A 13,815-nucleotide genomic window follows, 5' to 3' on the forward strand; every position below is an offset into this window, starting at 1 on the left:
TCCCATACCAGATCACACAGCAAGTATGAGGCATCCTATTCAAGGTCACATAGCATGAGTAGGACATTCTATTCCAAATCACACAACAAGAATAGAGCATTTTATTCTAGATCACATAACAAGAATAGAGCATCTTATCCTCGGTCATATAGCATGGAAAGGCATTACATCGCATAGGATACAAAGATATTCTTATTAATTGTTTAATATCTCAGAGGCATTTTCATTTTTTTGAATAATACTGACCTCATCAATAATGTGCATCAGAAGTCACACATGTTTTGAAAATTTGGCAATTAAAGGAAATTCACGTCATCATGGTTTCCTTAGAAACTGGGTTAAGGGTTCAAATATCTTTTAGAATTTCTTTTCCTTTTGAGAAACATTTGTTAGGAGAACCACACAGTCATAGTTGGCTAGCTCCTTTAGCTTAACTTTCTCGACCAATAGTCTCCTTTACACTTCTCAGAATCCTTGCCGGAAATGCATTCGTTCCTCATCTTGAATCCTTGGGTACACCCTTGGTTCTTAGCAAATTCAGGGTAAAAGCAACTTAAAAATGACTTGGATTCCCCCATTTATAGATCTCTCTGGTGAATTTTCCCATGCTGGAATGATTACTCTTGCCGGCGGCGAGAAGTGGTCCAATCTCAGAACACGATGTGTCTCTATTAACACTTGTTCTAAATTTGAATTGGACGGCAATGTTCAATCAATCATCGACCTACTAACATTAAGGTCATATCACTATTTCTAGGTGTTGCAGCTCAACTTGCCCAGTTGTTCCGCCACATAACTCTTTTCACTTAGAGGCCCTTCATCGCTTAATTCCTTCTCGAAAGGCACTCTTCCACCAAAATTCCCTTCGCACAGTATCCTTACCCCATGGTCTTTGTCGTGTTGGCGGTACATGATCGGGGCCTAACATTTGTTCATAGTGTCACTTAACGAATTCAAAGCATTCCAACATTGCTTTAGTATGAGTTCTTATTTGGTTGATTTGAACACCAATGATTGCATAATTTCTGTTCGATCTTTAATGGCTCTAAGCATTATTTTTTAAGCAAGATTGGTTAAGAATTGTTGAATTGATCTCAAGCATGCTTTTTCCTTTCGATCTTTTATTGAATTTTCAATTAGAACTCAATTAATTAATCTTTTTCAAGATAAACACTTTCCTTGTTTTTGAATGTCACAACATTAAAACCTAGAATATTAACGCTAACTCTAAAGAATGCCTCTAAGTTGAAGGTGTTTTCTTTGAATTTAATTAGTAGGAATTTAGATATGTTCTTGTTCATTAAATATTAATTATTTTTATTGAACTAATTAGTTGTGAATTAAAATTGATTGCAATGAATTTATTTGATCAAATTCATTTCCACTTTAATTTGATCGAGAGAATCTTCATTACTTTTGTGCCCTAATATTCTAAAATCCAAAAAAAAAAAAAAAAAAAAAGAAGAAATTATTGCTTTAGTTTTACTTTCTTGCATCTTCACCACTTTCTTGGTTATTTGTTAAAGACTTATGATTAACTAAACAAGATCCTCTTGAGATACAACACACATCTTCGCTTACTCTTTACTATCTTTTGTTAGTATCTTGTGTACTTAAGTTTCGACCGTAAGTTTCTTTTGTTAATTTTCATTTAGAGAGTCTTGAATCCATTTTACATATTTTCCTTTCTAATTATAATGACATTACTAATATCGTGTTAACACTAGTTCTCATATTAACTTAGACATCAAAATCATTTTTATATGTTTCAGATTTTCTCTTACTTAAATTACAAATTTATCATTGATGTCACACGAATATTAGATTAGATACATTTATATTAAATTTTCAGTTATAGAAAAACAATAAAATATAAACTTTTCAAAATAATAATGAACACCAATTTGAAAATTATGTAAAAGGTTAGATACCAAAAAAATCCATAGTTATGGTATAAATAATGATGCCTACTTTTTATTAATGAAACAATCGAGAGAGAAAGAGAGAGGTTGACAAGCATTTCCCAAAGCTATAGCGAGAGAGAGAGAAAAAAGCGAGAGAAAAACAATAAAAAATTAGTGCGAGGGAGACAACAGCGTATCTTTGAAAATCCTAAAAAATCCCAAATTTTGGATATCTGCTTTGCTTTAAAAAGCAAAGAGGAAAGAGAGGATGCATAGAACCCAACTTTGGTTCAACAAAAGAAAAAAAAAATGCTTTCTTCTTCTTCTTGTTCTTCTTCTCCTTCCCAATTCTCAAATTTTTGCTCTGTCGAACAACCCATCTCTCCCCTTTTTGTCTCCTCAATTTCATGTTCCACTGTTTCAAAGCTCTCAATCTCTGTGCTTAGCTGTTTGTTTTTTTATATATATTTTTTGTCCCCCTTTTCTTTTGGGTATTCAACACTCTCTGTATTTGATTATTTTATGCAGCTCAGACAGTGAACGTGCTCTTCTTTGTCAGATTGCCGCTTCCTTCTCCTCCCCCAACTAAGCTTCACGTTCAAGAAAGCACATGATTGCAATTTTGTATTTTACATTTGTTTTTTATGTGTTTGTTTATTCATATTCCTATTTGCCCTCATTTGCAATCTGCTTGTGAAACATCATTCATAGTCAAAATCTAGAGCAATTTGAAGAGTTGGGAAAGAGGTATAAAGAGGGAATACTTTGGAGTTTGGGCTTTTTTTCTTCTTCTTCTTTTTTTTTTTTTTTATCTCTTTTTACATCTTTTGAGAGTCTTGTTTCTTCTGGGAATTGGGAAATTTTTTCCTTTTCATTTTCCTTTGCTTCTTTAATTATGCCTCTCTCTGCCCTCTTCCTCTCTATTTCTGTAATGGGGTTTTAGTGAAGTAGAGTCAGAGAGGGAAGTGAGAGGAGAGAGAGAGAGAGAGAGAGAGAGAGAGATTGTGTGTTTGTTGAAATGGGGTTCTCGAATGATCGTCAGATTTTTTTTCAAAAGTGGCCTTATATTTGTGTATCTCTCTGTGCAACTTCAATATGAGGTTATTAAGGAAAGAGATAAAGGAGGAAGAAGGGAGAGAGAAAAGGTAGAAAAGACTCAATTGTTGGGATGAGTATGAAGATGCAGCAGAGCCACCACTCAGTGGCTGTAAGGTTTAATGAGCAAATTGGAAGTAAAAAAGGGTCCACATTCATTCAAGCCAAGAGGGCTTGGCTTCCTAAGTTTCTATTGCTCTGGGTTCTGTTGGTGGCGTTCATCAGTATGTTGATCTACAAAGGAATGGATGCTGATAACAAAGTTAGAAGAAAGGAAGTTCTGGGGAGTATGTGTGACCAGAGGGCAAGGATGCTTCAGGATCAATTTAGTGTCAGTGTCAACCATGTCCATGCTTTGGCCATTCTTATTTCCACTTTCCACTACTCCAAAAATGTATCAGCAATTGATCAGGTATTTGTGTTTCAATTTCTGTCTTTGGTCACCTCAGTTAAGGGAGATAATTCATTTTCCTTGTTTCAGCTGGAAATTACCTTGATGCCTTGATTTTTAGTTTTTTAGGGGTGTTTGGTTGGTTTGAATGCAGGAAACTTTTGCTGAGTACACGGCCCGAACAGCTTTCGAGCGGCCTTTGCTTAGTGGTGTGGCATTTGCACAAAGAGTAGTGCACTTTGAGCGAGAAAAATTTGAGAAACAGCATGGGTGGACTATAAAAACAATGGAAAGGGAACCATCACCTATAAAGGATGAGTATGCGCCAGTCATATTTTCCCAGGAGACAGTTTCCTATATCGAATCTCTTGATATGATGTCTGGAGAGGTTGTTTGAATTGTAATCATAGGCTTAGTTGTTTATATTTTCATTGGGAGTTTTTTTCTTGTTTGGACTTGGAACTTGAAAATATAATTTGAACCTTTTTTTTTAATCCATTGCAATGTAGGAGGACCGAGAGAACATTTTGAGGTCAAGAGAAACAGGTAAAGCTGTTTTAACGAGCCCTTTCAGGCTACTGGGTTCTCATCATCTTGGAGTTGTGTTGACGATACCTGTTTATAAAACTAAGCTTCCTCTAAATCCAACAATGGATGAACGAACTCGAGCAACAGCAGGGTAAGCTCAGTAAATAGTTCTACTTTTTCTTGTGTGTGTGTGTGTGGTGGGGGGAACCAAGTTTCATAAAAGTAGCGAGAATCTGCTCTCACTGAAATGAGTGAGAGTACAAAGAGATGACTCTAGAAAAATACAGATTGTTCTGACAGAAACCTCAAAAAAGAAAGAAATACAAGAAAAGGCTATAAAATTGGGGTTCATCAAAGTTAGAGCTTGTAGTGTGCTGTCCTGACCCAGACTACAAACTTTGTATCTTTCTTTTCCCTCCAAAATTTTTCCCGCCTCTTTCTATGTAGGTGATCGGTTCAGTAGTAAAAACGTCACAGTGCCGGAGAAATTTTCTGCTTGGTACTTGCATCCCATAAAAGCCTGCGAAACCCTACATCCAGAAATTTCATATTTTTTTACTTTGCTATGAAGACTTGCTTATTTTCTTTGAAGTCAACTTGTCCAAAGCATGCTATAGTGTTTCAATTTGAATACTTGCTGTACTGAAGTGAATGCTAGAGAAAATACTGCCCATTAGAAGTTATCTTTAAAAAATGTGACTAAATTTGGATGATTTTCCTAGGAAGGAAAGAAAAAGAGAGAATATATTACTCCTAGGACAAGCAACCAAAGCACAGAAGGAAAAAAATATATAGTTGTGTAATCAAGGTTAAACCAATCATTCAAACAAGCAGTGTCCTTTGTAATGAAGACCAAAGAGGAAACGGTCTAGCTGTTCAGAGGATGAAATCAATTTGCTTAGTATATTGTTGAGTTAAAAAATGGTGTTGACTGCACATGGAAGGCCGTTGAATAAGCACCATGTGAAAAACAAAGATAGGAAACTTGAGATCGCCAAGTCAACTTAAGTTGCTTTTTCTACCATATTATTTAATGCCACTATCTTTTGACCCTCTCAAATAGTAGTGTGGAAAATTATAACCCCTAATGTAATTGTGTATAGGTTCATATAAAAAGTTCTGTAGCAAATGTTGATGAATTATAGCCAAGGCATTTATCATCAAACATTGTCAATGAGGTTGTTGCTAAATTTCGGTTAACCTTGCATCTCTATGCCTCAGTTCTCAATTTGTATGATAAGGCGAAGGACAATTCACAGAAATATGTTTATTTTCTGGATCAAGGACACAGGTATACATGTGCAGACATGTTATACCTTCAATGTAATTAGTGTGATTCTTAGTCTGTTTCACAGTGAAAATATCTCCTCTCTGATTATGCTGTTGCAGTTCATTATCCAATGCCATCAACTCACATTGCATGTCAATAAAAAGATTTCTTGAATATCGTTCATGTTTACCTTGATGCTATTTATATTTCAAATGAATCATATAATCTTTCTAATCCCTAATTCTATAGAAATTTATGGCACAAGTTTCATTTATAGCTGAAAGATAATGGTTACAACTGAGGAGCTCTTCTATGTCTCCAGACTTTTCTCAACTTCCTTCCCACTCGCTACTATTTACTTATATTGCTTAGTCCCACAGCTTCCATTTCTGACCCCTTCCGTTAGATAGGCTAGCTAAGTGAATCTAATTGTTTGTACTTTAGTTTGCATGAATTTCTTGGTAGAGAAAGATTTATTTTCGAAACATGTCATTGTAGTCTAATATTTTGGTAGAATGAGAGACTAGTTCTCATGTTATTTTGGTTGTGATTTCTCTTTATGGTTTTATAATATCTTGTAAAGCTACCTTGGTGGAGCATTTGATGTGGAATCGCTTGTGGAAAATTTACTTGGGCAACTTGCTGGAAATCAGGCAATTTTGGTGAATGTATACGATATCACGAACTACTCCGATCCCCTAGTAATGTATGGTCATCAATATGAAGATGGTGACATGTCTCTTTTACATGAGAGCAAACTAGATTTTGGAGATCCATTTAGAAAGCATCAGATGATATGCAGGTAATTGTAATGAGCATCAAATGTTTGAATTATAGCTAGAATATATTTTTGCATTTTCCCATTGAATTCTTATGGTTGGAATTTTTGAGCAGATATCATCAGAAAGCACCAACTTTATGGACGGCACTTACCACTGCATTCTTATTCTTTGTGATTGGATTGTTAGTGGGATATATCTTATACGGTGCAGCAACTCATATCGTTAAAGTGGAGGATGATTTCCATGAAATGCAAGAACTGAAAGTTCGAGCCGAAGCTGCTGATATTGCAAAATCTCAGGTATTTCTTAAAGCCTTTAATCCCCCAATTTCATGCTACAATTTTCTGATTTAGCCTTTCCATTATTATGCCAGTTTCTCGCCACGGTCTCTCATGAAATCAGGACACCCATGAATGGCATCCTTGGTGAGTATTTATCTTCGATCGAATTCTTTTGAAAGAGTACTAGTTATTAGATGCGTATATCCAACAACTTTGTTTGGAAAGACATTGGGGTATTTCGAAATATTATTAGTAGAGAAAGAATACTTAGTGATTAAAGAGTTTTTAGTTGGAATAGGTTTTAAATGGAGAGAGTGGGAGGAGACGAAGATATGTAGATAGGTAATGCCGTAGCTGTTTGAGCTTGAGTGCTTGAGAGAGAGAAGGTACATTGTCCAAGTACCTCAATTTGGAGTCATCTTTCTGTTTATTCTTCATTATCAATATACATCTCTGGATCCCATCAAATTTACTTCTATTTTCAATTGTAGGAATGCTTGCTTTACTTCTTGATACTGAGCTGAGTTCAACTCAAAGGGATTATGCTCAAACTGCTCAGGCCTGTGGAAAAGCACTGATAGCGTTAATAAATGAGGTGCTTGACCGGGCAAAAATTGAAGCTGGGAAGTTGGAGCTTGAAGCGGTTCCTTTCGACCTTAGATTGATACTAGATGATGTTTTATCTTTGTTTTCTGAAAAGTCAAGGCACAAGGGAGTAGAGGTAAGATCCCAAAACATCTTCCTTATGTTTTATTTTTTTTAAAAAAAATGAACTTTTTATTGAATAAATGAAAAGAGGTGAATATATACTCAAAGATACAAACTATAGAATTGAAAGTGTTTTTCCTTATTTACTGTAAATATTTTCTAACAGAGCACCTGATTATGGATTAATGAAGCTTTTTCCTTGATATTAACAAAATCTGGATCGGTCTTATGGATGATTACTTTATTATGATTATGATTGTTTCTAAATGACTTCTGACTTCTGAGAACCCGTGATTAATCTCTCTTATTTTCTTTTGCTATGGTGGCTTTTGTGCGTTTCTGGATGGCTGTTTCCACGGTCTGCTCACCTTTTATTCACTAATTGTGGACATCAAGTTGGCAGTATTCATTTCTGACAAAGTTCCTGAAATTGTTATGGGAGATCCTGGAAGGTTCAGACAAGTAATCACAAATCTCGTGGGCAACTCTGTTAAAGTAAGTTTTCTTCCATTCTCGCCCAAGTCACCCTAATAGTTCCTATGAATCATTTTCATTGAACATTCTCATTATTTTAATATCTTTCTTACTGCACTTTGATTCTCAACGTGAATGATATCTCATTACTTGGAGCATTTGACAGTTCACAGAACAAGGACATATATTTGTCAAAGTTCAATTAGCTGAACAATCAATGGTCTCTACGAATATCAAATCTGAAACTCACATGAACGGAAACTTAGAAGATGGTGCATCGCACAATAAACATCAGTTTGAAACCTTAAGTGGATTTGAGGCAGCTGATAACCAAAACAGTTGGGACACTTTTAAGCACCTAGCAAATGAGGAATTCCAACCAAACGGTTCAAGCAATCTCATGGCTACAAATGAAAGTTCTGATATTGTTACCGTCATGATATCTGTGGAAGATACAGGAATCGGGATTCCGTTAAGCGCACAAGGTCGGGTTTTTATGCGGTTCATGCAAGCAGATAGCTCAACATCCAGAAACTATGGTGGAACTGGTATTGGCTTAGACATCAGTAAGTGTTTGGTTGAACTTATGGGTGGCCAGATAAACTTTGTAAGCCGGCCTCAGGTTGGAAGCACATTCTCATTCACTGCTGTTTTTGGGAGATGTGAGAAGAAAGCGACAGTTAACATCAAAAAGTCTAATTTGGAGGAACTTCCTTCTGCATTTAGAGGATTGAAAGCAGTTGTAGTTGATGGGAAACCAGTTAGAGCTGCTGTTACCAAATACCATTTGAAAAGGCTTGGGATCCTGGTTGAAGTTGCTAGTAGTGTCAAGATGGCTGCAGCTTTATGGGGGAAAAATGGATCAGTTAGATCAAGGTAAGCATGGTAAATATGAAATAAGTAGCAAAGGTTCTTACAAAAGTATTAGTACTATGTACATATGGTTGTAGTACTCTAAACTTGATTTAAAAGATGCTTATATGGTTGATCAAAAAGCTTTAGATCGTTGATATATTTAATTGCAAAGATCCATTTTAGATATATCATGGTGCAGCTTTGTGACATCAATTATTTATTGTGTATTGCAGCAATATACTTCAGCCTGATGTAATTCTTCTCGAGAAAGATATCTTTATTTCAAATGAGGAATGTGGTTCTTCTAATCTGCTTCATCAACTAGACTGGAAGCAGAATGGTCATACCTTAAAACTGCCAAAATTGATCCTTCTTGCAACCAGCATGAGCACGGTGGAAATTGATAAAGCGAAGGAAATGGGTTTCTCTGACACCGTGATCATGAAACCATTGAGAGCAAGCATGATTGGTGCATGTCTTCAACAGGTGCTTGGCTCGGGAAAGAAACGACAACTTGGGAAGGACATGGCCAATGGCTCTAACTTTCTTAAAGGGCTGCTCTGTGGTAAGAAAATATTGGTCGTTGATGACAATAAGGTAAACCGAAGAGTTGCTGCAGGTGCTTTAAAGAAATTTGGTGCTGACGTAGAGTGTGTCGAGAGTGGGAAAGCTGCATTGGCATTGCTTCAACTGCCACACACTTTTGATGCTTGCTTTATGGATATTCAGATGCCTGAAATGGATGGGTATGTTTAAACAAATTTTCTCTATTGCCACTGATTCCTGCCCCCTTAGCTGTTTCACATTGCCAAGATAAACATCTTTAGTGGCATCAAGTTCAACTGCCTAATCTCTGAGTAAAATTTTGCTTTTAAATAACTTATTGGAAAAAATGTCGACATTCAAACTACTAAACTCGAAGTTGAACTGGCATTGTCGTAGGCAAGTAAAATGGTACCTATTTGGAAATCACCAATTACTAATGATTCCTTATATGATATGAGATGTGTGTTCTTTTTATTCTTAAGGCGTAAGCATCTCCTTGTAGATTACTTCCCATTTATAACTGCATGCTTTCGCATCAAGCAGTTTACAAACTTGAGCATACCATATAGATTAATTATTTTATGTTAATTTGTTTTCTCAAGTTTTTCTTCGATTAGATGATATAATATTATATTTACCTTCACACATCAACTTAAGTTTTTAGGTCAATCAATTAATAAGATGGTATTAGAGCCAGATAGTCTAGGAGGTTCTGTGTTTAGACTTAATGTTACGTCCTCGATTAATATTCATTTTCTCTAATTTGTTCTTCTATATATTTCAAGTCTGTAAATGGGGGGAATGTGACATAATATAATATTAAAGTTACCTTTACCCATCAACTTTAATTTTTGGGTCAATTGGTTATTTAACATCTACCATCACAACAATTTCAGCATCTCCCTAATCATTACAGCCCTGAATTTACTGTGTTCTGTATGAGATAAGTTTCAATATCTGTCCTACTCCTTTGTTAAGGTAGTCAAATGCCTCATCATCTAATTAGTGACGCTCATGAATGGATTAACGAGATTCCCACTATCCCTGTCTATTAATATCCTTTGTTAGAGGAGTTTATAACCATGTTTTGCTTTATTTTAGAAAAGTAATCGATGTGAGAATTTCTAGGGATTGTTTTGAGTTTTGTCTGACATGAAAATTTGTTCCCTTTTCTTTTGTTATACATTTGATTCAAATATGATGTATTTTCTTCAACTGCAGATTTGAAGCAACCCGAAGAATCAGGATGATGGAGAGCAAGGAAAACGAGGTACTGATTAGGGAATCAAATGGCAAAGAAAATGCAAGGAAAGACGAGTGGCATGTTCCAATATTAGCCATGACCGCAGATGTAATTCACGCAACATACGACGAGTGTCTGAAATGTGGGATGGACGGATATGTATCGAAGCCATTTGAGGAAGAGAATCTTTACCAGGCAGTTGCCAAGTTCTTCAATACAAAGCCCATCACTGATTCATGACACATGGCCATTGAACTCGACGCAACTGTCAACTCCGACATCAAAAGACGCTTGGTCTGGGTTTGGTTAGTACAACATTTTACAGGAGATGTTCACAAGACTTGGTTTGAAGGAATCACGATCACTTAAAGGGGCCACCATTTTTGACCAAATTGTTGTACTTCTGGGCATTATTTGTACATTAGCTATTAGACCCTGCTGCTGCTTCCTTGTATGTACTGTGCTGTAGGCCCTTTGAGTTGTGGCTTTTGGGCTGGGGGCTGCTGTAAGGGGTGTAAATTTATGATTATGATTATGATTATTTTATGCTTACATTAGTCCCAAAAAAGAGAAAAGAATCAACCTAAGAAACATGATCAACTTGACTAGTGTGTTCGTTTTTTGGCATGCGCTGGATACTTGGACGCCAACACTTGGACAACCATGAGATATTTGTTAGTGTAATTGATATTAGATATCAAGAAACACATAAGTGAATGCATGCAATTTTTATTACATGACTTCAATTTAGTTGACTTCAATTTAGTTGTCTAATTTAGTTGCACACTTAGAGCCTTAATTGCATATCCATGATAGCATGACACAAACAAATAAGTGCACCACTATACAACAAATTTACTTATTTATAAAATCATTATCTACTGCAATCTTCGAAAAATTGGTTTATGATTTTGGAATGGGCGATTCGAAGATTTCAAGTGATGTTTCTATGAGGGGAATAAATTTTATTTTTGCAAGAGTTTAAATTATATGAAATATGTATTCTTTTTTCTTTACCATGATTTTTTGCTCATTGGATTTTTTTTAGTAAGATTTTAACGATGCATATTTCATATATTTAATGAACATCTAAGGGAAGTATTATGAAATTATAAATATAGGTATCAAGTAGATGCTCATTCTAGGTGTTCATTGCTAAGTGTCAAAATCATAAAATCTGATTTGTAGGCCATATGTGTGGTGATAATACATTCTTAGTGTTCATGTAATTCACAGCCTAATGGCATATGTAATCCCCATGATTGAATAAGAAATTTTTGGAACCAATCATAAATTGCAACGTCATTTACTAAAATAATTAAATTTGGGATTAACTAAAAATTGATATGTGTCCTAAATTAAAATTAAAGACAAATTGACTAATTATAATAATGTCATGTCACAGTTGGATCAAATTAATTATTTTGTTTCAATTAAATATTAGAAAGATTTAGAGGAAAGACATAATTTGCCTACGAAATTTCATAAATATCCTATATTTGTATTTTTTTACATAAATAGAAATTCTATTATTTTTAGGACAATTTTATTCTTATGATTAGCAGTAATTATATATCAATTTTGGAAATAAGAATTAATTATTACCTTAATTGCATTATTGTTATCATAATTGTCTAAATTATTATTTCCTTAATTAATATGCAATAATTCAAAATTCGTTTCCTTACTAAATGCATTTTAATTAATATCAAATAATACATATTTTAATATGGAAATATTATTCAAAATTAGTTTTCTTAATATGGTCTTTTTAATAATATAACAAGCTGCAAGTTATTTACACTCTATAAAATAATTTCAGAAACAAAAAAAAAAAAAACTCATAGGCTCACAATGCGAAATACCGAAAATACCCCAAGAAACGCGCGATTAATTGTTTCGCGCGTGCAACTAATGTTAATAAACGATTATTAGATGGCATCGTGTAGAATAATATACAATTGATACACGATCTTATAAATTACCAAATACATAAACGATCAACAATAAACGCTAAACGATAACAAAATACTTTAACGATTATCTTTAACAATTATCTCAAATGTGCATCTGATCACATCTGAAAATATAAATGACAATCATACACGATTTTGTACATTATATAAACGATAAGGTAATAAACAATAAAAGATGACGAAAAAGTTTAAGTATACACGATCGTGTAGAAAAATTTCAACGATCGTTTATATAAGTATAAACGAACATTTACAGAAACTCCAATAACTCGTAATTACAAAAATGCCATCACAATGAAGGGGCTATAAAAAGGTGAAAGAACTTGCTCACACTTTTTCGTTAATCGTCTTCCTCGTCAATCGTTTATATCCTAGTAACTACTTCAACAAAATTGTCGCGATCGATGATCTGACTTGCATACAAAAAGGTTTGAATCTATATTCATTTCGATCTATCTCCATCATCGACATATATCTACCACGATCTATATCGCATACAAAGAGGTCTGAATCTATATTCATTTCGATCAATCCATATCTATCGCAATCTATCCCACATACAAACATTCCTGTTTCTATACTAATTGTATACATTTCATTGAATATAATTTATATTAGTCTTCTTTTTTACAAATAGATGGTGAGCAAGAATCAAAAAGGTCTGAATCTATATTCATTTCGATCTACTCCATCATCCACATATATCTAGCACGATCTATATCACATAAAAAAAGGCCTTAATCTATTTTCATTTCGATCAATCTATATCTATCACGATCTATCTCACATACAAACATGTCTGTTTCTATATTGATTGTATATATTTTATTGAATATAATTTATATTACTCTTCTTTTTTACAAATAGATGGTGAGCAAGAATCAACAAGCATCGTGTAGCAAATCAATAAGGTGTAAAGACAGAAGAAAGAAAAATAAAGAAAGAAAAAGGAATAAAGGTAACAAACTAGAATGTGAACATCTATATAGCGTTGTATATTTGTGTATCTTTTTTTTATAGTGCTCTGCATTTGTAAATTTGTTTAAACTTACCCTTGTTTGAAACATACTATTTATTATGTCATTCAACAGGTGAAACACTATCCAAATGACATTATTATGGAAGATGAACAAAAAAAAAAAACCTTAGAATTACTGTATACTACAGCTTAGAAACATTGAATCAGATCAAGTTAAAAATAGACAAAAGAATCCTCTCTCGAGTTTTGACAAACAGTCCTTTTAGTCAGTTCCTTAACATTAAAATGACCAAAATACCAACACAATTCCTGAATTTTCTATTAAGAAAACAATGTCATACAAAAAAAGTTAATGTCCTTGCTTTCAACTTCAATGGACATATAATAGAATTTGAGCTGAAAGACTTTCGTTTTGTGACTGGACTAAAAGGTCACAAATTTCCTGAGTTAAATCTAAGAGAAATAAAAGAAAATGGTTTAAAAAATGCGTTTTTCCATCATGATGACTTTATAACAAGAAGAGATATAGAAAGAATTTTCAAAGCGTTGTGCAATAAGGAAGACTCATTGAAAGAAAAACTAGTTAACCTCTATATCTTAAAAGCATTTTTAATTCTCAAATAGCAACACAGTCACATTGATCTCCTACATCTAGACATATTGGATAATGAAGAAATCTTCTAAGGCTATCCATGGGGGAGGTTATAATACATCCTAACATATCAGTTCTTGAAAAAAGCATCATACAATGACAAGGATGTTGTATACAAGGGTTTCCCCTAG

The 13,815-nt window shown here is 34.2% G+C and overlaps 1 protein-coding gene across 1 annotated transcript; it reads left to right on the plus strand.

Annotated features, from left to right (window-relative positions):
* Nucleotides 1-2,165: 2,165 nt before the first annotated feature.
* Nucleotides 2,166-10,677, plus strand: LOC103496683 (histidine kinase 4-like). The gene is made up of 11 exons (XM_008458646.3): nt 2,166-3,411; nt 3,545-3,778; nt 3,900-4,069; nt 5,772-5,990; nt 6,083-6,269; nt 6,344-6,395; nt 6,743-6,972; nt 7,356-7,454; nt 7,600-8,309; nt 8,522-9,034; nt 10,056-10,677. The coding sequence occupies exons 1-11, from the start codon at nt 3,073-3,075 to the stop codon at nt 10,315-10,317; spliced, it is 3,015 nt and encodes a 1,004-aa protein (XP_008456868.1). The 5' UTR covers nt 2,166-3,072; the 3' UTR covers nt 10,318-10,677.
* Nucleotides 10,678-13,815: the final 3,138 nt, after the last annotated feature.

This window comes from Cucumis melo, chromosome 10 (assembly GCF_025177605.1).
Source record: "Cucumis melo cultivar AY chromosome 10, USDA_Cmelo_AY_1.0, whole genome shotgun sequence".
NCBI lineage: Eukaryota > Viridiplantae > Streptophyta > Magnoliopsida > Cucurbitales > Cucurbitaceae > Cucumis > Cucumis melo.

Bases quoted from the DNA above. Each gene is read 5' to 3' on its own strand.
- LOC103496683 (XM_008458646.3), top strand. From the start codon at position 3,073: ATGAGTATGAAGATGCAGCAGAGCCACCACTCAGTGGCTGTAAGGTTT. The intron at 3,779-3,899 runs GTTGTTTGAATT...ATTGCAATGTAG, and splicing joins TTGATATGATGTCTGGAGAG to GAGGACCGAGAGAACATTTT. The intron at 6,270-6,343 runs GTATTTCTTAAA...TTATTATGCCAG, and splicing joins CTGATATTGCAAAATCTCAG to TTTCTCGCCACGGTCTCTCA.